Consider the following 25,904-nt stretch of genomic DNA (forward strand, 5'->3'; position numbering starts at 1 on the left):
CATACCTATGATTCTGATTTTGGTGGCTCGTTCACCCAGAGCATCCGGAGCTCTGTACCGTGGAGCCTAGCAACCTCCACGAGACTGTCTGTGTTGTCTGTCTGTAACCGCAACTCAAGCAAGTTTTCCAGCCTGCACCACTGCCATCTCGGTGTAAGTAAACAATCTTTAAAACTACCGCTAAGCGTTTGTGCCTAATTCCAGCTTGACGGCCTTCCCTCTCCGACCCGGCGTGCCCAGGCTGCTGGCCACAGCCCGCGTGCAGCACGGAAAAGGGCTCGGGTCGCTCCTGGCCCGCACATATAACAGAAGCAGCAGCAACAGAGGTACTGCACTTGCTCACAGCTATTTTTTTTAGCTCAGTGGTACAAGCATTCACCTACAACCTAGGACATCTGCTTCAATTTCCTCTGTTGGTCAGAGGGGATTCAAACCCACATTGCCCACCTCTCAGGAATGCACTAGCAGCAAGGCTATAAGGAATTCTGGGGTGGGGCATAGATTCATAGATGTTAGGGGCTGGAAGGAATCTCTTGAGATCATCAACTGTTCTATTTTTCTTAACAAAAATTAAAAATGAATTGGACCAGAGAACATGCATAAAAGCAAGCACAAACATAACTCTATTAAACCTGGTATCAGGACACTCACCTAGAACATGGAAAAACCTGTGTTTCAATTTCTGTTCCAAGGCCTGTTTACATATTTTTACATTAAACAGTTACTGGATAAAATACTACAGATTCTCTACTTCCTTGTAAGAAAGGGCTTTGGTAACTGACTCCCAAGTAGAGGAAAATGCCTTTCTGTAACATATGCATCTAGATCCTGGAAAAGGACAGAATTTAAGGTACACCCTTTCCTCAACATTTCTTGCTGGATAGGTCAGGTCAGGGTGCTAGCTACTGTAAAGTTCACTCTTAAATTCCTAATCATCCCCATGCATTGAACAAGACTGCATTCCATTAATTCAGGACTGTGCATTTCATTACAAGGACAAAGCACTTGGAGTTACAATGTTCAGCTTTGTGGTGTCTAGCTCTTTCTGTGGACCTTGTCCTCAGCTCACAATAAGAATACATGCCTTGGGCAACTCCAAATTACTGAACAGATTAAAAAAACCCTGCATAAGTATTTGAAATATTAATCCCATTAAATGTCTGAATGCAGTTAAATTGGATATCAGTATTCAGCAATATCCATTGTAGAAAACAGAGCACTAAGTCATTTAAGAATGACATTCATTTTCTCTTGCAGGATCTTGGATTGCCTACACCAACGTTTAAAAACTTTAATTCAAAATCGTACTTTCTGCTTTATGCACCAGAGTGTATGCGGTCATCTATCAACTTCAAACTATGTACTGTGGAGCAGTCCAGATTGACTCTGCTGGAAGTTTCCTAAAACATGCTAGGCCTCCTCTTAAATGGTGGTAACAAGCTATTTCCAATATTGTTTTTAAGTTTGAATCCATTCTTTTGGGTCATTAGTGAAAATACATCTTACGTGTATAAAGGTACCATGTATTCTGTCATACTGCAATAGAGTATAATAAAACATCCTTTGAATCTTTATTATTCAAATCAATTTTTTATTTAACTATCAATGTAAGAAATGGACCTGAGATCAATATAATGTGAAAAAGGACATAGAAAACCCTCTCAACATGAGAGGGAAGGGAGAAGAGACAGACAGATGAAAAGGAAGAGCTATAAGGTAGGTAGTTTGGAAACTTCTATTTTTGTCTCATAATTCAAGATACTAGGAGATATTAAATTAAAAAGGTAGGAAGTTCAAAACTCAATACAAAGAAATACCTTTCTCACTCAATGTGCAATTAAAAACTTACCATAGGAAATGGTTAAGGCCAAACACTTAACAACATTCTGAAAAGACCTGGGTATTTATAGAATATTCAAGGGTTCTCATAATTGGTTATAACTTTTCTGGAAAGAATCACAAACTTTATGCCTCAAATCTCTAACTCAGTGATTTTCACCCAAGGTGTGGAGAGAGCATTTCAAGGGAGCCATGGGGTGCCATGCAACATTAGCACTGTTAGGTGTGCAAACATGGTTCAGAAGATAAACTCAGATTTAAAATGGGAATTCATAGTGTTAAAAACATTCTGAACTGCTGTCATCTTTTTGAGTTCATTGTTGCAAAACAACGGCTCTACTAGTTTTCTGTAGTCAACGCCCCTCCCCCCCAAAACAAACAAACTAAATGAAAACTAAAAACTGGCATATTCTGAAGGGTGCCTTGAATCTAAAAAAGTTGAGAGCCACTGCTCTATTAAGAAATCAGGATGAGACCTATTGTTACAGACAGATTATCGTACAACTACCATTGCAAGAACCTTACGCTTCAACAGCGGCCTCTGGCACTGGCTAATGAAAGAGGACACACACAGCTAGATGAAAACCACACATTCAGAATCCAAGGTTCAGAGTTCATTTCTCAAAAGCCCAAACATTCTGGCAACTGCTACTCAAAATGAACAACAGCCCTGTAGCCACAATCTAAACTATCAAATCCTTCCGACTACTCTCTACAGTGCTAGTGACACATTTACACACCTTTTTTCCTAGCCACCTACATGACACTACTTCCCAAGAAGCTCCACACTAGCAGCAGCACAGAAGGCTGAATTAAGGCTTTATGCTTCATACCATTTACCATTCCAGCAGTAACTACCCATCAGTCCATAGTCAAACTAATCCCTAATCTGCTGTGGAAAGCATTTGACTCATTCGTACATTTCTATGCAGAACCCCCCTGCCCCACAAGTAAATAGTCTACCGAAGTATAGCATTGTTAAAGCTGCAGTGGTTAATTTTAATGGTTAGGCTGCAGTGATGTAGTGAGCTTGTAAGTTTAAGTTTTGATCCTTAAAAGAAAACCATAGAAACAAAAACACCTTTATAACTACTTCCTTACAGAAAGACATTTGCATACATATCACACACACACATTACGTATATTAGAAAATCTTCACACACATTCAGACACACATACACACTGAATAAGAAACGTAACCAATCTAACCTACTTATGCACTCCCTAACTTATGTTGGGTGGCCATTGGATCAGATAATTATGCAACATACATGTGAGACTGCCCTCTGGAACTTTCCCAGAAGAAATGAATGAAACTACTATAAAGCAACACCATCCATTCTAGCTAGTTTATGAAGTCGGGTCAGCCGCACTTGAGGATGAATGCTTTAAAATAATCACACAAGCTGATAGATGTAACATTACTAGTGGGTGCATCTACACGAGATGCTTACTGTGCAGTAGCCTAACAACACTGTATAGTAGTGTGCCAGTCAAAAATGGTGCTAAAAAGCTATTGCATTGTGTTATTCAGCTACTGCGCAGTAACCGTCATGAAAAAAACCACGCACTGGCGCTACTGCGCAGTAACTGTAGTTACTGTGCATTTAGTTAGTACTTCATTAAGCAAGTACTTAACTAAATGCGCGGTAACTACTGCACAATAACTGTATAGACACGCCCAGTATGTAGCAAATCAAAATAAAATGAATTAAAAACTCCAAAGGTTAAATTCAGACTGTTTATTGTAAACAGGATAACTCTAGCACTCTGTCATACTGGCTGGTACATGCACCCTATGCCACATCAACTGCTCAAAATAGCACTTGCAGCAATTACAATATTCTAATAATAATTTATGGTTTGTTACATAAACTTAGTTAACAAGCACTAAAATTGAGAATTACAGTGTATTCTAGGTAGTCTGTTATTGCTTGTAGACACTGCAGCTCTGGATCCACTCAAATGAATCCATTAATATGCCTGAGTTATCAAATTGTACCGGTGTATCAAACTCAGAAACTGTAAAATGCTGGAGAACACTTTAAAAGCAATTAAAAGTTGCTGACAAACTACATGGGTTCCCACCTCCATTCCAGATTTTAAAAATATTCAATGTTCTTTTCTGGACTACATAATTTGTAGTACTGTGTTAAATATACTATTCCATTTTTATATAATTTGTGAAAAGTTATAATTCATTGCATTTCCATTATTTTTTTAAACATAGGATATATTTTATTTTTTCAGAGTAGCATGTTTAAATATCAAGTTCCAAAATATAATTTTTATATTGCTCTGTCAATATTTTTAATATCTATAATACAAATCTTATCCTAAAAGGAAGAAAGAAAATACATTATGGACAAAGAAAACTACAATACACAAAATATGAATGAATAGTGCGATAAAGGGTAAAGAGTGCACCACCGCTTTCTTTCCATAGTGTGTCTATATTTTTTCTTTATAGTACAAAACTGTTGGTGACCTCTATTAACAATAAGTAGCATCAAAAGCAGCAGTACAATTTCAACATTTTTCTTTATAAACAGTCCACATTGTTACTCTTTCAAACAGCATTTTAAACTAGCCTCACTTATTAAATCAAATCAGCATGTCCTGGATACATACAAATTTAGGGCCACAATCCTGTAAACATTTAAGCACACTGAATTTTACTCACAGGGGTAATATCTCTGAAGTCAACATTTCAACTTATTTGTGTAAGGAACCCCCTCCCCCCCCACAGAAGCTAATGGTGCTACTCACAAGGAAAATTATGTGCGTGTTTAATATATTTGAGAGGTCAGGGACTCCGATTCAGAGTCTGTTAATTATAGGCAAAGACTCAAATGATGCCACTGTTACTCATGAGTTCACCTGGTCAGGACAAACTTTTCAGGGCTTAAGCACACCCTGTCCTGCCTAAACAAATATAGAGAATTATATACATTTAACCAACAAGATGTTTAGTCATTACCAAAATATTTTAAGACAATATACAGTGCTTTTTTTGTTTTTTAATTTTCTATTCTACGGCCTAATCTTGCCATGCCTTACTCAGTCAGAACCCTTACTGAAATCACCAGGTTCAGCAATTCAAGAATTACTTTGTGAACCAACCTGAACTAATTATTGTGTTTTGTTACTGTTTCATTTTCAACATCAGAAGGGCAAAAAGAAAAAAAAGTGCCAAGACTGAGCATTTACACCAAAGCCTTATTCTGCAAACTTCACTGATGTACCGAAGGGCCCCACACTTAACTTTGGCTATGCTTATATCAAAAAGCAAAGCTGATATCAAAAGGCACTCACTGAAAATGATGTGCACTCTATCTTGCTTTGTTGGGCTGAGGCCCAATAAGATGAGCCAGGGGCCCTGATGGAGGCCTCATGTAGATTATGAACAATTAAATTTTTAAAAAATTATATAAACAATGGAAGTAACTCAGAATAACCCTGAGAAACTGAACAGAATATTAACCCTGTCAAGAGACCAGCACAATTCTCTTGGTAACAAAAAAAAGATAGGGTACCCAAGTGTTTCCAGCATTTTACGAGTTTTAAATATAAAATGTCCCCAAGTATGTGTACAAAGATTAAAACTATGCCAGTATCTTTATTTACTCTTCTTCTGTTAAAGACAATTCCCTCATTTATTATTTTATTGTCAAAGTTTCTCTTTTCCACTGAACTACATAAAACTTAAAAAGAAAACAAAAGTTGCTTGCATTGTGGATCATTTAAAAAGGTATCATTCAACACTACTTTTCAAAATATGTCTAAGCCCTCTTTTTATGAAAATGTTCTCTCTTAAATCCAAACAAGGCTTTTTCTTTCCCTGATAAAATTTGTTACAGAGCTATTTTATATGGTATTTTGGACCAGGTGGACATTTTAAGCCAAATCAGTTTGCTCTGGAGGCTTGTTAATATTCAGTTAATGAAATGAAAATTAAGATATACTATTTTAAAAAATATAATGCATCTACAAGAGTCTTTATTTTTAAGGTGATTTTGGTTTTCAACACTTTTTCTGAAATATAAATGACGCACAATCACAACTGATTTTCTAATTCTTCATAACCATAAGCACGCAATTTATGTTGAATGAACCAAGAATGAATTAGAGCCTCTCATAATAGACAGATCATTTATCCTAATCATATTTAAGATTTTTGTTCATCATAAAACCCCCCTGAACACGTGGGTGCTGATCCATTTGCATTTCTTCATCCATTGGGAATCTTCACAGTTTTGCAGCCATGAAATTGATATGTGGTTTCACCAGCGGGAACAGTGGGAGACTGCGTTTAAATTCTGTCATATTTTCAATCACACTGGGCTGCAAAGAAGTGTATAGGAAAAGTCATGTCTGCTCAGTATCATTAACAAAAAAAAAAAAAAAAAAAAAAAAAGAGAAACAACTCACTTTAGATTCAGATTCATCAGTTCCTAGTAACAGTTTTACTGTCTTTACACACAAGACATTAAAAAACAATTGCTGAACTTTCTTATTTACCTTAGACAATCTGAGACTACATGTTACTATATAGTAAATGCAATATTAATCATTTGAAATGTTGCTGGATGAATATAAAATTAAATTATTTTCCTTATTTTCATTTATAAATCCAATGCCAGGATAGCGTTTCAGCTTCATATTCTGGATCACAAAACAAAGGCCTTCATTTTTTGAGGGGGAAATTTTCCCTGCTACAAATCATTCCAGCCTGCACTTCCCCCTCTCCCCTGCTTTCCCCAGACTGGCCTGGAGAAGGTAGGGAGCATGCTGCTCCACACCTTCTGGTCCTAGGGGAATGGAGTAGTGGGGTAATGCCCCCTCCCACTGCCTCCCGGACCAGGGACCCCTGCAGTGCTACAGACACAGGCTTAAAGATGCCACATGGGGGGAAGCTTCCTCCTGTGTAGCACTTGAAAAGCCATGCATCCAGTCCTACCTGTGGGGCTGCTGGTGCAGGGCTAAAGCACTATGCAGGGGAAGCAGCAACTGCTCCTCCACATGGCTGCCAGTGCACAGGAGCTAAACATACTGAACAGCATGGCAAAGCCCCCGCCCCATCATTGCTCACACCAGGAACTCTTGCAAGAAGCTGGCAGAGCACAGCAGGTGGCTGTTCCTCCCCTTCCCTTCTGGTCTATGGGAGGTGTAGGAGCAGCTGACCTTTGTCTGAGGAACTGAGAAGAGCCAACTGCTCCTCCCAGCTTCCTGAGACCACCCCCGTCTTGGAAAGCCATAGGTACCATTTCCCAGTAGCTCAGCTCCTCCTGGTCCTGGGAGAAATCAAGTGGTGGGCAAGAGAATAGGCCAGAGGCAGGCAACCCCCGACATGGGTGCCACAGCATGGCATGCGAAGGCAGTTTGCTTGGCACGCACACCTTGGGGAAGGTGCGGATTGCACTGCCACAACAAAGTTGTAGTTCCCCCACCATCCACACCTGGCATGCCAACATCTTACAAGTTGAGGTTGTGGGTGTTTTTGGCACTGCTGAAAAACACTGCCGATCCCTGGTATAGGCATTCATTCCACCAGGAGGCTCTCCTGGAAGTCAGAGATGGGTTATTTTCTCCCAGAACCACCGTTTTTGGTTTTTACCAAGAGAGCTGCAATTTTCCCAGCAGAAATTTAATGCCTGTACATGGCCAAAGTCTATTATGTTTACCAAAAAACCTGTTGCTTTGTGTGTTATTGCATAAATAATATGGCTGTGCGAAGCTTTGGTCCCTGATTTGACTTGGTGGAGATCTGGCCTGATTTGGTGGAGAATCTCTGAATCGAATCAGAGGATGCTTTAATCTCTCCAAATCGAATTGGAACCCTCTTAATCGATTTGGAGAGATTTGGAAAGAGTTGGACAAAGACAGCTTTCAATGTTTTTTCTACATACCTCTAGGTAGCAAGGGCTCATGATCACTGTGATGCTGGGGCATGTAGAGTGTCCCACAGAAGCACAGGGGGCTCCCCAGCGTGCTCAGCAGACCCGGAAGTGGACCAGAAACACTTCTGGGTTTGCCGCTGAGCACATGGAGGGCCCCCCTGCACGCTGGTGAGATGCTCCATGCACCCCAGCATCACAGCGATCATGAGCCCCGCCTGCTACCTCAAGGTATGTAGAAATTTTTTTTTAAGCTATGTCTATGTCCGAATCCTTCAGATTTGGATTCGGGTGAATTGAATCAGGGACAGCGATCCAAATCAATGAATTGAATCACTGTCTCTGATTTGGGCCAAATCCAAATTGAAAAGGGCCTGCTTCACACACCCCTAATATATAATTACATTCTATCCATTTCTTATGGACTAAATTAACAAATGTTTTGTTTGCATTATATAAAATAATAAAAATAAATTAGTCATATTTCCAGAAACATAAGGGTAGATCAAACAGCAACTGGTATAACATTCTGGTTTGGTTACTTTGTAGATTAATCTTAGTTAAAATAAGAAGTCAACTTCACTTTGAACATGAGGGATTTAAAATGAAAAACAAAGATAATTCAATGATGTTCACTAAAGTTAAACCTCTGGTAGAATAATTTTTATATTTCTATTATGATGAAAAGTATGTATTGATGTATATACATGTGTGCCACTGTAGTATTTTAATTTTTAAATGTGGATATTTGAGTTACAGACCTACCCTTATGTTGCAAGAAACTAAACTTATATACAGATAATGTTGCCATGTCTGTTTAGGCAAAATTTCAAATGTGATGAGCAGTGGAGACTCTCCTCTATTTTGATATCCTTACTTACACAAAGTTTTAATGAATGGTGATGGCTGGCAATCAAAACTCTTCCTTCAAAGTTACATATTGGATGCCATGTAACTTGGGAGAATGCATTAATATTTCAAACCTCCAAAGATTAGGTAAAGAGAGTATGTCCACCACAATAGCAGACTCTCCCTATGCCTGAAGAAGGGTGTTTGTGCCTGGAAGTTTGCAAAGAACAATTTTTCCAACTATTTAGTTGGTCTAATAAAAGGTATCACACATTTACCCAAAGAACCTTGTCTGCCTATGTATGCCTATGCATACAGTCTTTACACAGAACTAAATGCATTCTACCATGAAACACTGTGATATATTCTTAGCTGTACTATTATTTCATAGTGCAGACAGTCAGCATAGTTACATCTTCTATTATTAACTCTTGCTGTCATGGAATAATGGGGACAAAAGCAACTGGAAAGCTGATTATAAAGCATCTAGGAAGAGATGACAAATCAAAACAAAATCCACAATTATGGAAATAGACATGTTTGTAAAAGAAAAATGAAATTACAGTAAAACTGAGCCTCATTTTATAGACACGATGTCAGTCAGGGTATCCAGAAGTTTGTTCTCTTTGTCTATTCCCATTTCTTTGTGTTAGCTTTCAGTTAAGTTATTTAAGTATCTAAATTTTTACCTGTGGCAAAGGTGGTGCTGGTGCCAGATTAATATCATTTTGGCATGGAAATTCCCCAACCACAGGACCTATTAAAAAAATTACCAAAATTGGAACAATCAGCATTTCTTATTTATCTTGTCAAATAAACCAGTTCTCAGAAGCAAGACAAATACAAACATTTTGTAAATTTTCAAATACCTATATTCAACTGCTGCTTTTACTTTTGTATTTAACTATTTTCTTTAGAAATGCAAGCTAGTTCAAGTCTCTGTTTTGGAACATGGGCTTGAGAGGAGTCATTCTGAATGTTCTTATTATTTATATGTAAGCAGAACCCACCAACTAATTATATTATTACATGACTCTTCACCATAAATTCTCAAGAAATTAAGTAAAGATTTTGTGAGCACTAGTAAATACTATTTCCTTTTGTCTTCTAGAAAAATCTAGTATATAACTGACATGTGTTAACACATGTGCAGCTAGGTTTGATGAAGAAAGGTAACATCTCATGCCTGATTACAAGTCTCACCCTTACACAGGTAACAAGAAACTAAACTCATATACAGATAATGGCTGGACACCTACAACTACGTAAAGTCTCTCCAAACTAATTTTTCAATTAAAAGCACAGCAAAAAGCTACATGAAAACTTTCTTCACAAGACATGTAGGTATCTTCTTCCCATAATTTAGTTTCAAAATGTTTCATGCCTTCTTGTATAAATAAGAATAAAAAAAAGTGTGCATGCTGTGTGTGTACACACACACACACACACACACACACACACTATAATACTTACAGGAATCCATTTCCCTTGCAAGGACATGTACTGATACCTTGTGCCTCCTAGGTGCATGTACTGCCAACAGTTCCTATAGTAAACAGGAAGACCAGTTATTTTATAACAGCGTATAAGTGATAGCTATCTGCTACATTTTATACATACTACAGAGGATAACTATTATCTAATGTGCATCCTTTTGGTAAATACTGTTATGGTCAGTGTGGTATATTTAGGTACATCCCTTAAATTTAACTAGATCTCCAGTCTAGTTAAATCATTATAGAGCTGAGTTTCACAAGAAATTCAGTTATAGGAAATTTAGGAACACTGAACAACTAAGAAGAAAAATCTATAAAATCAAAGTGAAACCTATAATTGATTTCTTTGTCGGTCAGGATTTTGCCCTCCACCTTTGGTCCTACTGGGCATTTGTACACATGCCTGTGCTGCAATGCCAGGCACTTTTAAAGTGCCCGGTGCTGTGGTGCATGCATCTATATAAACAGTGAAATGCACGTCAGCGCTGAGAAAATGGCAGTGGTGCACTTTTGAACTAACACACACTGAAGGTGTTTGAAGGTAGTTTAGTTTGAACTAAAACAACTTCAATGTGTTTTAGTTCAAAAGTGCACCGCCTCCATTTTCTGCGTGCTGATGCACATTTCGCTGCTTATACAACTGCATGCGATGCAGCGCAGTGTGCGTCAGCTCGTATGCAGAGCAGACTCAATTAATGGAGAGATTTGGAAAGAGTTGGACAAAGACAGCTTTCAATGTTTTTTCTACATACCTCTAGGTAGCAAGGGCTCATGATCACTGCGATGCTGGGGCACATGAAGTGTCCCACAGAAGCACAGGGGGCTCCCCAGCGTGCTCAGCAACTGACCTGGAAGTGGACCAGAAGCACTTCCGGGTTTGCCACTGAGCACGCGGAGGGCCCCCCTGCACGCCGGTGAGACGCTCCATGCACCCCAACATCACAGCAATCATGAGCCCCGCCTCATTATCGTAATTAATTGAGTCCGCTCCGATGTGCTGGATTTCTAGCATGTCGGAGCAGACAAAGGTATGTGTATAAAGGCCTACTGTGTTTCTAAACTACACAATGCTGTTAACATAGTCCTCTAGCAGCCTTAAGGAAGTCCCTCAACCCTGAGAAAATTGTCAAACTTGGCTGGCTTTGTTTGGTCCCAAAAATTTGTCCCAAATATTCAAATATTTTGATGTCTCATCCCCAAGCCCCGATGACCACTTGATAATCATGCACTACATACTACTATACAGACAGAATGATGAGAAGAGAAAAAAAATCAATTCTGACCAATATTGTAAGTTTTCAAGAGAACACATATCTTGTATAGCACCGGCGCCGAACCTTTTGGCCCTGAATGAATGCTGTGAGGCCAGTGCACAGGCTAGTTTGAACCACTGGCCCTGCCACCAACCCCTCCCCCTCCCGGTGCACAGTGGGATTGGGGCTGGGAGGCCCAGAACTGCCCTCCTCCTGACCCCTGACACCAGGATTGGGCCCTGGGCCCTTGCACCACCCCCTCCCAGCTGCCATGTGCCAGGATTGGGCCCTGGGGCCTCTGTGCCACCACTGCCCATCACAGCATGCTAGGACTGGGTGCCTGATCCAGCACGCAGGACCCAGAAGTTTGGCAGCAGGATAGTGAAGCCACTACTCTCCAGCTGCCAAATTTCTGGACCTGTGGAGACCTCCACTGGCTGGATGGCATGGGGCAGTGGGCCAGATCTGGACTGCAGGCCAGGGGTTGAGCACCCCCCTTGTACAGGACACCACTTGTTGCAACAAGTGCTACAGAATTTTTTACTAATTTATTTTCTCTTTAATTTTTAAGTAGTTTCCCCCTATTTTCATATGATACAAGATGATAAAAAAGCACATGAAATTTTCACCATGCCATTCAAACAGAAATAGATTTTTAAACGTCAATGTAAAATATGAGCTAAAATAGAAAGTGAAGTAAGAATTACCTTGACTAATGAAAAGGGTAAACAAAAGACAGAAGTTATAAAGGAACAGTTTGACACATTCACCCAAAACTCCTTCATTTTTGCTGTTTTCTCATACTGTTGTAGACTACCATACCATATTTTCCCAGGTCAATATTTATTGTGCCTGTGTGAAGTTGCTAAAGAATTTTAGGCAGCATACCATGGATAGATGGTAACACTTGCAAAAGGCTACCAATGTTTAAACATTGTTTTGCAGCAAATACCTGAACAATATTGTCTCTTGTTTACATAAGAACACAAGACTAAATAGCTACTTGATAACCATATAAATCTTAGAGACAAGAACTTTAGTCACTTATCTTACTTAAGTAGAGCTAAGCAGGTTTTGATTGCACTCAAAAAATATCCACACTTTACCAAATGAAATCTGGAATATTTCAGCACAAATAATTAAAATGATTTAGAAAAGTGTAAGCAACTGAAAACAGGTGCTTCATGCAGCCTTAACCATAGTAGCTGCTGTCTTTGCCTGGTACAATCTGCATAATCAAATTCTGCTACAGTTATTTTTTAAAATCTCACTGCAGATGGCAGTCAATTAAGAGAAAAATTTACTTTAAACCTGCATGATAGGAAAAAGAATATAATCTGGAATCAGAGACTGGAATTGGTCACAGATGAGATGACAGACCCTTATGATAATTTTAACCAAGCAAATGCTTAGCTGAACACCACAGGCTTTTGCAGAACATACTACAAACAAAAAGTATATATCGACTGAAAATTTACATTAGTCAGAAAGGGTAACAAGAATACATGATATGACCCACAATAGTAAAATAAATAAAATGATAACGAAGTAGCCCATAAGGTCAAAATGATTAAAATATTTTGAAGTACAAATCATTTATGGCTCCTTTCCCATTAAAAACTATACTAACTGATCCAGATGGATAAAGAGAGGGAGTCAGTCATACTGGCATAAGCTAGTTTGACTGAATTGCATTCAGACTACTGAACTGCTACACACAGACTATATAATAGTATAGATAGAAATGTGTGTAGTTATTTGTTATTTTGATGCATATCCATTGAAATCTAGCTTAAAATGGACAACAAATTCCAATCTGTACAAACTGGAAAAAAATGCACATTTATAATGAAATTCATATGTAAAACAGCTATTATAAATTTTCCTGTTTCAAGGAGCATAGCAAAAGTTGATTATTAGTTTCTACCGTAAATTTTTAAATCGTTCTTACTAAGATAGTTAAGAGTATTTTTCTTTATATTGATCAGATACCTCAAATAGGGCCATTTTATAAACAAACTGCTTCTATGTATTTAAGTAATTTATGTAATGGGCATGTGTCCTATGCATGATTACAATCATAGCAAGTTAGGGTGGAAAGGACCTCAGGAGGCAATCTAGTCCAACCACCTGCTCAAAGCAGGACCATCCCCAACTAGATCATCCCAACCAAAGCTTTGTCTAGCCAGGTTTTGAAAACCTCCAAGGATGGAACTTCCACCACCTCCCTAGGTAACCTGTTCCAGGGTTTTACTACCCTCCTAGTGAGAAAATTCTTCTTAATATCAAACCTAAACTTCCCTTGCTGCAACTTGAGACCACTGCTCCTTGTTCACTTATCTGCCACCACTGAGAACAGTCTAGCTCCATCCTCCTTTGAACTCCACTTCAGGTAGTTGAAGGCTGCTATTAAGTCCCCTCTTGGTCTTCTCTTTAGACTAAATAAGCCCAGTTCCCTCAGTCTTTCCTCAGAAGTCATGTACCCCAGACCCCTCACCATTTTCACTGCCCTCTGTTGGACTCTCTCCAATCTGTCCACATCCTTTCTGTAGCAACAAGCCTCCTGGGCTTAAAACTGAACACAGTACTCCATATGTGGCCTCACCAGTACAGAATAGAGGGGAATAATCACTTCCCTTGACCTACTGGCAAGACATCTACCAATGTAGCACAGTATGCCCTTAGCCTTCTTGGCAACAAGGGCACACTGATTAGAGGAAAACAACTTAACTGGTTGATGGTAACACTCAAATATTTATCACTGACAAAGGATTAATGCTGATCAGTCAAATTATGGTGGAAAATTCCCAATATGTAGCTCTTAATTTATCTAGTGCTCATAAAACAATATCCATATAAAATTTTTAAAAAGTAAAAAAAAAAAGCTCAGTCTTTGCCAGAACACAAACAACTACCCAACCACCTACTGTTCTACCATAAAAGAAGAAATCAAACTTTTTAATTTCTTTTTAAAGAAATGCATTTTCAGCTTGAACAGGTAATATTTCAGCTGCTGAGGGGAATAAAAGCATGGAAATTTTAAATGTGCTGCAATATACATCTCTGAATTAAGTGATTTTAGAATTTTCTACTTTCATAAAGGTCTCTAATATTTAATCTTTGCATGTTTATTATATAAAGAAAAAGTTTTATTTTTCCATTTTTATTGGATGTGCAAGGGTTGTTTTCTTTTTCATAAACCATCCTTGTATGAATCAATCCTTGGTCCATAGTGACAAAAAGTCACTATCATCTGATGGCTGATTAGTCAGGAGTATGAAGTAAATTGGATGCCTCCTAGTGAGTAGGAGGCATAAATGACACCTCAGAAGAACCGAAGAGCTAAACAGCCCTGAAAGCTTCAGTTTATATCCACAGAAGTCAACCGTAGAGAACACAGGTTTTTATTTGTGACAAGAGACCACAAGAAAATTAGATATACCTAGGAACTTCAGCTGAAACCTGGCTTCTAAATTTCAAGGAAACTACTCTACTTTTCTTTATTGTCCCTTTGGGACTTCTAGTAAATGGCCAACTATAAGGGAATACAAGCTTAGAAGGGTTTGTTGTGAAGTTGGCCATATCCCTTAATTCTACACAATAGGGCCGAGAGTGGGCATTGCTGCAGCTAGCTCCCTAGGATTTTGGATGGTTTGAAAATGGGGTGAGCTGGTCTTTGTACTACCTCTGCCATATCCACCAACCCTGTGTATGACCATGCAATGTAGCTTAGACATCTTTTCATTTATGCCAAAGCACAGGTTGGTCTGGGTGAGAATTCCTACAAGATTTTACTGTAAGAACATTTTAACCATTTTTGAGGAAATACAGCCAAACTGCTCTTCCTTAATGAGAACAGCAAATGTTAAAGAATCCTGAAGATGTACTTTAGCATGAATTTGCAGTGTTTCTTATGATTTAAGGTAAGGGAAAAATAATAGGGAGAAAAAAATCCCTATTAATGTTATTAATGATAAGAGAATCACAGATATAGAAACACATTGCTGATATCTGATGCTTTTCAAAGTACTCTTTGAATCATGAGTTGCTCTTGAAGGGATACATTTTATTTCACAATAATTAAAATGTTCATCACCAAACTTAAAATATGCTAAAAGGCAAAAGAAGGAAGCCCAGCTTACCTCTTGCAAGATAAATGTGTTTGTAATGTCTCATACTGGACATCTACACACACAATTTCATCTTAATGTGAGTTGCATGCAGTCCATGAGTAAAATTCCTGCAAGTCTCTTCTTTACATACATATAAGAGGTACAATTGAATTCCTGCCCAGGGCAGGGGGCTGGACCTGACAATCTGTTTAGGTCCCTTCCGACCCTAAACACTATGAAACTATCAATACCTGTGTGCGAGAAGCAAGAGTCCAAGAAGTCTTTTGCTCAGTACGCATCCAGGAAAAAATAACCAAACCATCTCTTCAATCAGAAAAAAAAAATGGAAAGAACAAAGTAACATATGTGGCAACAAAGGCTATTATGGGTCAAGGGACAGGAATAGTCTTTGGTAAGAATGGGTAGAAAAAGAGGAGGAAACTGTTAGGAATACATTCCTCTTGTACTCACTGACAGAGTGCAAGCTCCCATTAAACTCAGCAGGTATATTTGAAAAAACCAAGTACTGAGGTATCTGGATCAGTTATGTTATTTTAATAAAGTGGACATAAACCTATTAACTTGTAACTCAGATAACCCTAAGAAAATTTATTCTTTCAGTGAAAAAAATTCTAAATAACTTACCTTATAGAACTGTATAATATCATCCTTTGTCAGAGTCTTTAGATAAGCCACTTCAGTGTTATCTGAACAACAATAGCAATAATTAAAACAAGACGCAGCTAGCAAAGCATAACTAGTTATTATCATAGTATTTGTTCAAAGTACTTATTTTTTCAAATTTAGATAGTACAACTAACTGTAAATAACATGCTTTTCATTCTTAACTTACAAGTTATTTGAGTCTGAAAAACAAAATGTCAGAAGAAGCTTGAAAAAACTACACAAAATACATCCAGCTGATTGAATGTACTAAAAAAGAAGGGAGTATACACATTTTTTAAAAAGTACTGATTGAACTGGTATCTAAAAAGGCATGTCTATGCTGAATCCCATCTTCAAAATCAGTGTTACAGATACCAATTACAGGTGTATCTTATTCAAAGTTAGGGAAACTTATTTAAGAAACAGTACAGTTTTATAATAGCATGCAAAGGAAAGTGCAAGTGGGTCTTAGTGTAATCAATAAGAGACAGGAACTGACTCAGTACATATATCAAGGTTTTTATATTAGTATTTTCAAATATAAATAAATGCCAATTTTGGTATGCTCGTATCTCTTATAATAAAGAGAGACACCATAAAAGGAGTAACCATGTAGGGCAGGTAAAACACGTTTTAAGAAATGAAATATTCAGGCAGGCAAATATGCAACTATTGAAGTCAGAGACATGTTAGAATTACTTTACAGTAAGGCCAAAGTATACCGCAATACAAGATGATTCATGGCTAAACAGCTCACAGCCAAGGAAAATCTGACACTGTGAAAGGTCAGATCACTGAATGGAAAAGCACTGAAGTAACAGTAGGAAAAAAAGGGGCCGATGTGTAAAACTTATTAAGCAAGGAAAGTTGAAAATTCAGGGTGAATTGATTTAAATCAGCCATATAAATCACCAGTGGAAGGCCTTGATCTAAAGCTGGGCTCTCCAATTTGAGTGGATATACCACATGGGCTGCCCACTCCCCAGGCCACCTGCCACACTGTGGTAGCCCCCACGCTGCATTGCATGGGACCCACCACATGGCAAGTAATCCCTGCTGTGCTGTAGAAGCCTGCAGGTTCCTTCAGCAGCAACCCCAGGGGCAGGCAGCAGAAGCTGGAAGAGGGAGAGACCGAGATCCCAGAGACTTCTGATGACAGCAGCTGAAGAGATGCACCAAATGTAGGGTAAACACTATGTTTAACTGTATATCTACATGATTTAATGATCGTATTAACCAAAAAGGATGCACCTTTCTTTAAAACAGCATTTCCCAAACCTTTTGGGCTTATGCATCTGCAGAGGAATGTTGGGCAATCTTGCTGCTGCTTCTCTTCCTTCCAATTCTCACACAGCCCACTGTTTCAGCTGCTGATTCCCTAGCCTTCAATTCCCCCATTGCCGATTGCCACTGAGTTCCCTCACTGGCAGCAGTCATGTTTTTATTATCCAGAGGGACACACTATAACTATGTACATTATAGTGTACTTGAACATTTAAGCAATTATTTAAGTTAATATTTTAGGCCCCCTGTACACATGCACTGCACAATAGAATTGAATGTGTGATCCACACAATTGCACCTCCTGCCGTGCCACATGAGGCACAATTGCAGGATCACATATTAGATCCCATTGTACCTTATCATCAGTCCAGGGAGAGCCTGATTCTGGGCCTGATCCCTGTAGGATGGAAACTGGAATTGAATTAGTACAAAAAAATAAAAATCACAACTCATGTAGGAAGAAGCCATAATAGGAACAAACATCACCCCAGGTAGGTTCAGTAGATGCTCTTCCTCCCATTCAACATGGGGGCAGGGAAGCCCCTTATCTTGGATTCGAGGACAAGCAGGAGGGTAGGCGGCTACTGTGGCTTGGACGCCAACCCTGAACCTAGATTGTGGCTGGAGCCACTGCACCCTGCAGCACATGCCCTGCCCTCCAATTGACTCTGAGCCCCCAATCCTGCACTTGCTCATTCCCCTTATCCTCTGTTTCAGCTCTTACTCCTGTCCTGGGCATTGAGCACGTGGTCATTCTGGCCTCTGGCCAGATATGCAGTAGTGGCAGCAGCGGTGGTGGGTCTAGTCCTAGGGCCAGGGCTGCCACCACTGCAACTGCTGCTGCGTGGCCAGGCTGGGGCCAGAACAACCATGTGCCCTTCAGTAACTCGCAATACTCTGTTCCCAACACAGCAACCCTCATGGGGTATGGTGAGGGGGAGGGCAGGGCAGACAATGAGAGCTCTCCTGTGTGCTTAGCTGTTCTTGGGAACCTCTGGAGACTGGAGGCCAAAACACTTGCAGGGATTCCTGTTCTCTAGACCTCTGGCTCCATGTCTTCATGAGCATTTTGAAGTGTTTCAGATGCAGGGGCTATACACATCTGTATGGAGCTGAAGTGCTTCAAACTGCAGTGGGATTTGAAGCACATTAATTAGAAGTCTGTCCAACCTTAGAAGTTCACAAACTAAAGTAATGTATACAAAAAATTGTGTTCCCAAAAGGCAAGAAAACTGTTTTTTCCTATAAGTAGATTCATATCCAATGTGACTGTAGCCAGATTGCACTCAGTATTGTTGTTTTCAGGCATAGAAGTGTGGCAATTTTTAGGACACTTGCTTACCTATAGGAACTATAATCAGTGCAGAAACTGCAATTTTTAGTGTTGTAGAAGTGTCTTCTCAAGACAAATGCATTTATTGATAACCTGAACAGCACTGATAAAATCATTAACTATTCAAAGCAGTGTCTCTGTGCAGTTTGTAATATATTGGGTGAAATCCCACCCTTACTAAAGTAAATGGGTTTTGCTATTATCACTACTAAAAATAAAAGAAAATCTCTCAAGGGCACAATAGAAAACTTAAAAGGGAAGGAAAAAGAGATGAGGTCAGATACAGATATAGATCAATTATTAGATTGTAATATATTTGGATACAAAGGGAATTAGCAATACAAAGCTTGAGGTATTAAGACAATTTTGTACTTTTGATTTCAAAAGCAATTATCAGCATTTCTTACCTCTATCAAAGTTATACTGTTGAGAAATTATTTCCCCCCAGTATTTAGCACATTCTGCGGATAGCTTCTTTGGTTTGTCTAGACGACGAATCGCTAAAGCTTGGATGTGTTTCTGAAAGGCCTCTTCTGACATGTCTTCTATGCACTTCTCCATAGTTTTTAAAAAAGCTTCAACTCTGCTTTCTAAGTAGTGTGGTGGCTTCTCTGACTGGATAATAAATCGCAGTCCTTGTATGCCATTAGCTCTGCGAGGACCGCTAAACACGATGTAACCTTGATAAAAGAAAAAAAAATACTGTGATTGGTTAAAACCTTCTATATCTGTGCACAGTAGAGAGTGGGGGGCTGGGGTGCATGGTTGATACCCCAGAGGTTGCAAGTCTGAGGCCACAGCAGCAGTTCTCACAGCATAGCCCTGTTAAATTCCAATGAATCTGTAAATTCTGCTAAAGACCTTGTCACAAGGACATGAAAAAGAAAGGAAAGTAGAGAGTGTTTCATTTTGCCTACTCACCTAATTGCTCCTTAGTACGTAGAGTATTGAAGCACGGCTCTGAGATAATTTGACAAAAGAGCTCCAAAAACATGTTCTCAGAGGTGCTTTGCATATCTGTTTGGTAATATATTTCTATGCCACAGTTGTTATGAACTTCATTTCTCTGTTGGTACACAAACCAACCTCCTAAAAGATAAAGTTAAAACGATTAGAATTTAACTATCCAAATAGTGTTAAAACAAAAAAACCCAACCAAACAAAAAAAAGCCATCGCCAAACAACTCAGAACATCACTGACAGTCTAGCTGCAGGCAGAATCAGTTTGTAAGGGTTAATATAAAAAGGCTCACACTTTCAACGTTCATCTTCCTTTATTAATCAGGCAACCTTTTCACCAGCACGTGTGAAAACAGATTTGTGGCATATCTAGAACATTAATAAATCCAAGCTCTTGCAATTGGGAAGAGCAAGTGAATTCTAGACCAAAGAGTCATCACATCAAACACTTTACCACATGATGTTTCTTATTCATAATGAGCATGAGTGCCTCCACAGACCTCTCTCTGATTGGAAATGCAGACTGAACAGCCCTCTCAAACTTAATAGGTGGTCCCTGTGAATCAGGAATGGGGTATATTTGGGGGACTGGCAAGGAAGACTGCACTGGCTCTACCACAGGGGTTGGCAACATTTTTGGGCAGAGTGCCCAAAACACCCATAATCTTGACCTGTAAGATGTTGATGTGTTGGGGCGGGTGGCGGGGGAACTGTGAGGGGCCTGGTCCTTGTTGTGGCAGTGCAGCCCTGGCCACTTCATCATCCACCCCAAGGTGCACATGCCAAGCAAAATGCCTTCATGTGCCCTTGCTCTACCAACTTTTTTTGCTCTGAAAATACAGGACTTCCATTCCCAGTTTTATAGGCATTAAAATAGATTAAACATTAATACCAGTAGCTTATTCCATACAAGGTATTTCCTGCAGGCTAAACATCAGCTGGAAATAATAGTTTTTGGCTACACATGGCTATATTTTTCAGGGCATATATCTGTATACACTTCCAGGGATTGCTTAACATCTTGATTCTGTGACACTGTAGTAATCTGAGTAACATTCATGCATCTTGTAAAATCAATAGTCACTGTACTTTACTCAGTGAGGAAAGGGTTCTCACAGCACCATTTCATTGGCTGTATAAATTAATACTGAAAATTGTTCAATATGTAAACACAGGAGGCGGCAGAGCTTTCATTTTCAGAAAATGCACAAAGTGAAGGAGGTCTTGGATATTTCACAAGTACCTACAAAGCAAAATAAAGCTATAAAACTCTATTTACAAGTGCATGAATGTGTAGAGCCAACAAAATGTTGACACATTACAAAAAGTTTTGTTCTATAATGAGAAAAATGCAATGTATTTGTAAAATATTTTTTTAAATCTTTAAAATACCTAAAATCATGCCTGACCAGAGTATCATAACCCAAATGCACTAAAGCTAATCAAAATCATCATACTTTGATTTCCTCTACCTCATTCTTTCTACATTTGAAAATGGCTGAACCATCACTCTTTTTATTTCAGTGCCATTTTTCTAAACTGCTGTATAAGCCGTGGGTCTATACTCATTCTTCACATCAATACTAGGTTAAGGAGCTAAAGGCTGTTTTCTAATTCTATAAAATGGTGCTTGAACATATGAAAAAGATTAATGTCAAACATCTATTCTATTTTGCAGACAATGCAGCTAATACCTTTTATTTTGCTAAACATGCAATGTAAAATAATTTAAAACTGATTTGATTTCTTAATAAGCTACTGACAATAGAGTAACATTTACATCAAAATATCAATCGAGATATCAGGAATCTCAAATTGTGTGCTTTATAACTCATAGATAAAAAAAACAACTCCTTACTGTCAGGCAGCTGCACTTCTCTGTATCTTACTAACTGACTGGGAAGGAGAGGCTTTGTATGAGCATGCTCAATGAGAGTGTCCTCAACCATTTGCATAATTCCCAGTGCAGCCTAGGAGAGAAAACATGAAAAGGGTGTTTATTCCTCATCAATCCTGTTCTAGTAGCATAATGACAGTGAACAGGTTTTGATGCTGAAATGCAAAAGTCAGGAATAAAAAACGTGAGGTAGTTATTTTAAAACAAAAGTAAAAAAAACGCAGCAGAAATAAGCATGCTTTTTCCTTTGATATCTGATAATTTTGTTAACATTAACCCAGTGGTAGTGGCAACCACATTCAATTACATTATCTTTACACATTGAACTGGACTTTTTTAACCAAAGTTGAAGCATGCGAGTTTTCAGACACTGCATACCTACTACCAAATTAAAAAAAAATACACAAATAAAGGTTATTAGCTATTAATTTGATTTCTTAAAGTCTCTTTGACAGGTCAGCTCTCTGCCTTTGTTGTGCTGTGCTTACCACATTTTGTCTCTTTAGTATTGAGCTGTTCTCCTTTATGTATGAATGATTTAAAAAAAGCTAAGAGTCAAATGTTGTTTCTTCATGCATCTTTCAGTTGGCAAGATAATTAGGAAAACAGTCTTGTTTAGTACCCATACACTTAAAAACTCAGTACATACAAGTGACATTTGTTTCCTGTACAATTAATCAGCTTCAACTCTGCACTAGATGGCTGTTTCTCAAAAGAGGCCTAAAAGAATGAGGCACCCAACTTAGTGGAAATACAATGGGAAAGGAGTACTTAACTCCTTTAGGCAAATACCATTTTTAGGGCCCTATCAAATTCACAGTGGAAGTGGGCTGCACTAAGGCTCCTTTAATCTTGCAGGTTCCCTCACGAGTCCCCCCACTGCTGATTGGCGAAGGGGCCCTGCTTGCAGCTTGCTCCTGATCAGTAGGGAAGTGAAAACTGCTGTTTTAAACATGGCACCATTTTTACCTTCCCACTGCTGATTGGTCAAGGGGCCCCAGTCGCCCCATTGCTTACTGCTGACCAGATAACTATATTTTCCTCTTAGTTTCCTTCCTGTGTTTATATGAGTTGTGATTAAATTGCTATATGAAGCCTCACTGAAGTATGCAAAATTAAATCTAAAGATTTTGTATTTTTAAATGATGAAAAAGATAATAATGAGAAAAAAATGTTTTCTGTAACTAGCAGCATGTGTGACACGATACAATCCCACAAATACATGGAGAGTAGGAAAGGGATTTCTATTAGTACCATGTGGTGCAACTATGTATAGGAGGCTGTGGTAATCAGATATGAATAGCAAGCTTTTCCTAACTAGAGAGAAGGAAACTGGCAGGAAACAGTTTTCCCAAATCTGCAAAATCATATTTAAAAAAAAAAAAAAGCCCAACCCAACCTCCCACCCCCAAAAAACAAACAAACTAGTTCTATGCTGTGGTGGGTAGAGGTGCACAAATGCATCAGTCCATATAGTATTGGAACCGAGTAAAGGAAAATTGATATTATCGGAAATCGGCTTTTTTTGGCTAATGTGGCAGTTAATGTCACCGATAAATGCCACGTGCATGTGCTCAGCCGCAGCATGCACGCAGCTGGCCTGGCAGTTTGGAGAGCAGCGTCCAGCTGGTAAGTCTGTTGGCGGAAGGGGCAGGGGGAGGGAAGGGGCATTGGCGGGGTGGCAGATCAAGACCTCCACAGTGAAGGAGGAAAGGGGCTGCCTGGCCAGGATGGGGTGCAAGACAGAGCTGCGAGCAGCTCGTCTGGGGGGGGGGGGGGGGGGGCCCACGCCCCCCCCACTGGGTGCACCATTGGGGGAAGCATGGGAGTGGCACATGGCCCCTGAATCTGTATACACAGTGATGGCAGGCTGCTGCCGCCCGCTCAGGGCAGCACCAGAGTCTTCCCAGTCCCCACCCCCCCAAGCTGGGAACAGCCCAGTGTTGCCCCTGGCCCTAAGTGGGCAACAGCAACCCATCATCACTCTGTGCACAGATCTGGGGGTGCACACTCCCCCACCCCTTCCCCAGGGCTGTGAGCAGAGGGGGGAGCCACCCCCCTCCCCCCCAGATAAGCCGCTCGTGGCTCCGTCCCATGGCCTGCCCCAAACTGGGCAGAGCCTGACCCAGCCCCCTTCCTGCCTCACCATGGCAGTCTCAGCCTACCCCCGCCCCCACCACATCCCTTCCCTCCCCTTGCCCCTTCCTCCCCAACAGATTTACCATTCGGGTGCTATCTATATCAGTAATTGGATTGGTATCGACCAATATAGCTCGTTAATAATTGGCCATCGGTACTGGCCCAAATAATCTTGATCAGTGCACCCCTAGCGGGGAGGCGTGGCAGTGTTAAATGCTGCAGCTCTAAGAGTCATGGCAATTAATGTTGCCATGGGTCCTGCCATCCCCAATTTCCAGACCCCTGCAGAGCTCTCAGCCAAATGATATGGCCTCATGGGTTGGGTCAGTCCATGGCTAGAGCCGGCATGGGGGATCCGAGCTGGTACGTGGCCCCAGACCTGGAGCTTACTGGATTGGGTCAGTGGGCTTGCCTTGGACCCAGCACATGGGGTCATACCTGTCACAGCCTTAGACTTGGCACGTGGTCCCAAGACCCTGTTTGCTGAATCAAACTGGCATACAGGGTTGGCCCATAGCTAAACCCATATTACAAGGCAAGTTCTTTTTAGGAAGGTGGCAAGAAAAAAAGAATGTTTTGTATTGTATTCCAGGGTGTGCTATATGTGAGAAAATAGAGTAATTATAGAACTACTTAGGTACCAACACCTGTATTGTTGATTTCTTAAAAGCTAATCATATTTAAACGGCATTAAAGAAAAATCTGAATTTATACATTTGAAAGAACTGTTATAATTGCTAATTACAATTTGAATTTACTTTCCAGTTTTTAGAAAAAAAAATAGCATTGGTGCATTTCATCTTTGTGCATATTAATATAGTGTAGCCTCTGGATAAAATTTTCAAAAGTGTCTAAGGGCTAGATTTGTAAAAGTATTTAAATGCTTAATGGAAATTAGGTGCCTATAAATCTAACCCTCTGTGATTTAGAACCATAACATCTATTTTCAAAAGATTAGTTTGTAAGGCTCCTTAGACAATTAGTTACTCTGTTATCTGTTTTTAGTATCAAACACCTGCAGTGTTATCAAACCATGTTACCTTACCATTTCCTGTTACGTTAACTGCTATGTATTAAAGTTTGTATGTTATATCACGCAGTTCATGTATTTTTTTTTAAATGTCACTTCTGAAATGACAAATGATATGTATATTTTTTGCAGTTATTAAAATGTAATAGACTTGGTTTGTTGCACTTTTGTACCTGTACAAAATGGAGCCATTTCTGTATGGGCATTTGCCTTGTGCAGGCCACCTCATCTGTTGAGTAAGGCATATGCTTAAATTGTGTTTACTTAAGTGGGACTTAAATTTAAGCCAAAGTGCTTTGCGGAAAAGGGATGGGATTATTCACTTATTTAAAAATTATGTTCGTGTTTAAGAGCTTTATCACACCGACAGCTGAGCTTTTTCTTTTAACATCTTTCCATCATCATAGCGCACACATCAATCGATCTTCCCATCAGTCCAAGAAAAAACAAATAATGACTTGTGCAAAGGCAGCTGGAGTCTCAGATTTGATGTCCAATAAGATGATAGAGAGTTGTAACTCTCCATTTACCCAAAATGCTCTGTTTTATTTTAAAATCTGTACTGATCCCTCCCTCCAGGAGTATTTTCTGACCTGATCTGTACATCTGAAATGCATAGACTGTAAAATGGTTAGTGCCCTACTAAATTCACAGCAGAAGTGGGCTGTGCTGTGGTTCCTTTAATCTTGCAGGTTCCCATGCACTCTCCCCCTGCCACTGATTGATAGAGGGGCCCTGTTTGCAACTCATTACTGATTGGTAAGCAAGTGAAAACTGTAGTTTTAAACATGGCGCTGTTTCTGCCTCCTGCTGGAAACATTTTGGGTAGAAAGAAAGAGTGAAAACCACCATATAATCTTATTGGAAATTAGATCTGGGACTCCAGCTACCTTTGTGCAAGTCACTATTTGTTTTTTCTTGAACTGACATTGGAAGGAAACTTAAGAGGAAGATGGGAGTTATTCTTTAAGTTCTTTTAAAAGAAAAAAAGAAAAATGATTGAACAACTTTTGCTGAGCTGCCATTAAATGCCCAAACTTCCTACATACAATTCTTCTGGCTCCTCCTCCCTTTCACTCCCTCTTGCTGGTGACTTCTAAACCCCCCCCCCCCCCCCCCCACCCGGGGGGCGGGAAAATCTTTCTTTTT

General features: G+C 39.5%; 2 protein-coding genes across 8 annotated transcripts in view; one reads left to right on the forward strand and one right to left on the reverse strand.

Annotated features, from left to right (window-relative positions):
- Positions 1-3,433, forward strand: part of MARCH5 (membrane associated ring-CH-type finger 5) — a 77,976-nt gene extending 74,543 nt beyond the window's left edge. Inside the window, exon 6 of the mRNA XM_025210886.1 lies at positions 1,258-3,433. Coding sequence (XP_025066671.1) covers positions 1,258-1,404 — 147 coding nt within the window. The 3' untranslated portion in view covers positions 1,405-3,433. The remainder of the gene's footprint in view (positions 1-1,257) is intronic.
- Positions 3,434-3,566: 133 nt separating this feature from the next.
- IDE (insulin degrading enzyme) overlaps positions 3,567-25,904 on the reverse strand; it is a 114,269-nt gene continuing 91,931 nt past the window's right edge. For all 7 annotated transcript variants that reach the window (XM_025210881.1, XM_025210884.1, XM_025210880.1 and 4 more), the window contains 7 exons: positions 21,548-21,659; positions 19,651-19,818; positions 19,137-19,409; positions 16,092-16,153; positions 10,059-10,131; positions 9,275-9,342; positions 3,567-6,183 (listed from right to left, as the gene is read on the reverse strand). In XM_025210881.1, coding sequence (XP_025066666.1) covers positions 6,088-6,183; positions 9,275-9,342; positions 10,059-10,131; positions 16,092-16,153; positions 19,137-19,409; positions 19,651-19,818; positions 21,548-21,659 — 852 coding nt within the window. In that variant the 3' untranslated portion in view covers positions 3,567-6,087. The remainder of the gene's footprint in view (positions 6,184-9,274; positions 9,343-10,058; positions 10,132-16,091; positions 16,154-19,136; positions 19,410-19,650; positions 19,819-21,547; positions 21,660-25,904) is intronic.

This window comes from Alligator sinensis, unplaced genomic scaffold (genome assembly GCF_000455745.1).
Source record: "Alligator sinensis unplaced genomic scaffold, ASM45574v1 scaffold472_2, whole genome shotgun sequence".
Lineage (NCBI taxonomy): Eukaryota > Metazoa > Chordata > Crocodylia > Alligatoridae > Alligator > Alligator sinensis.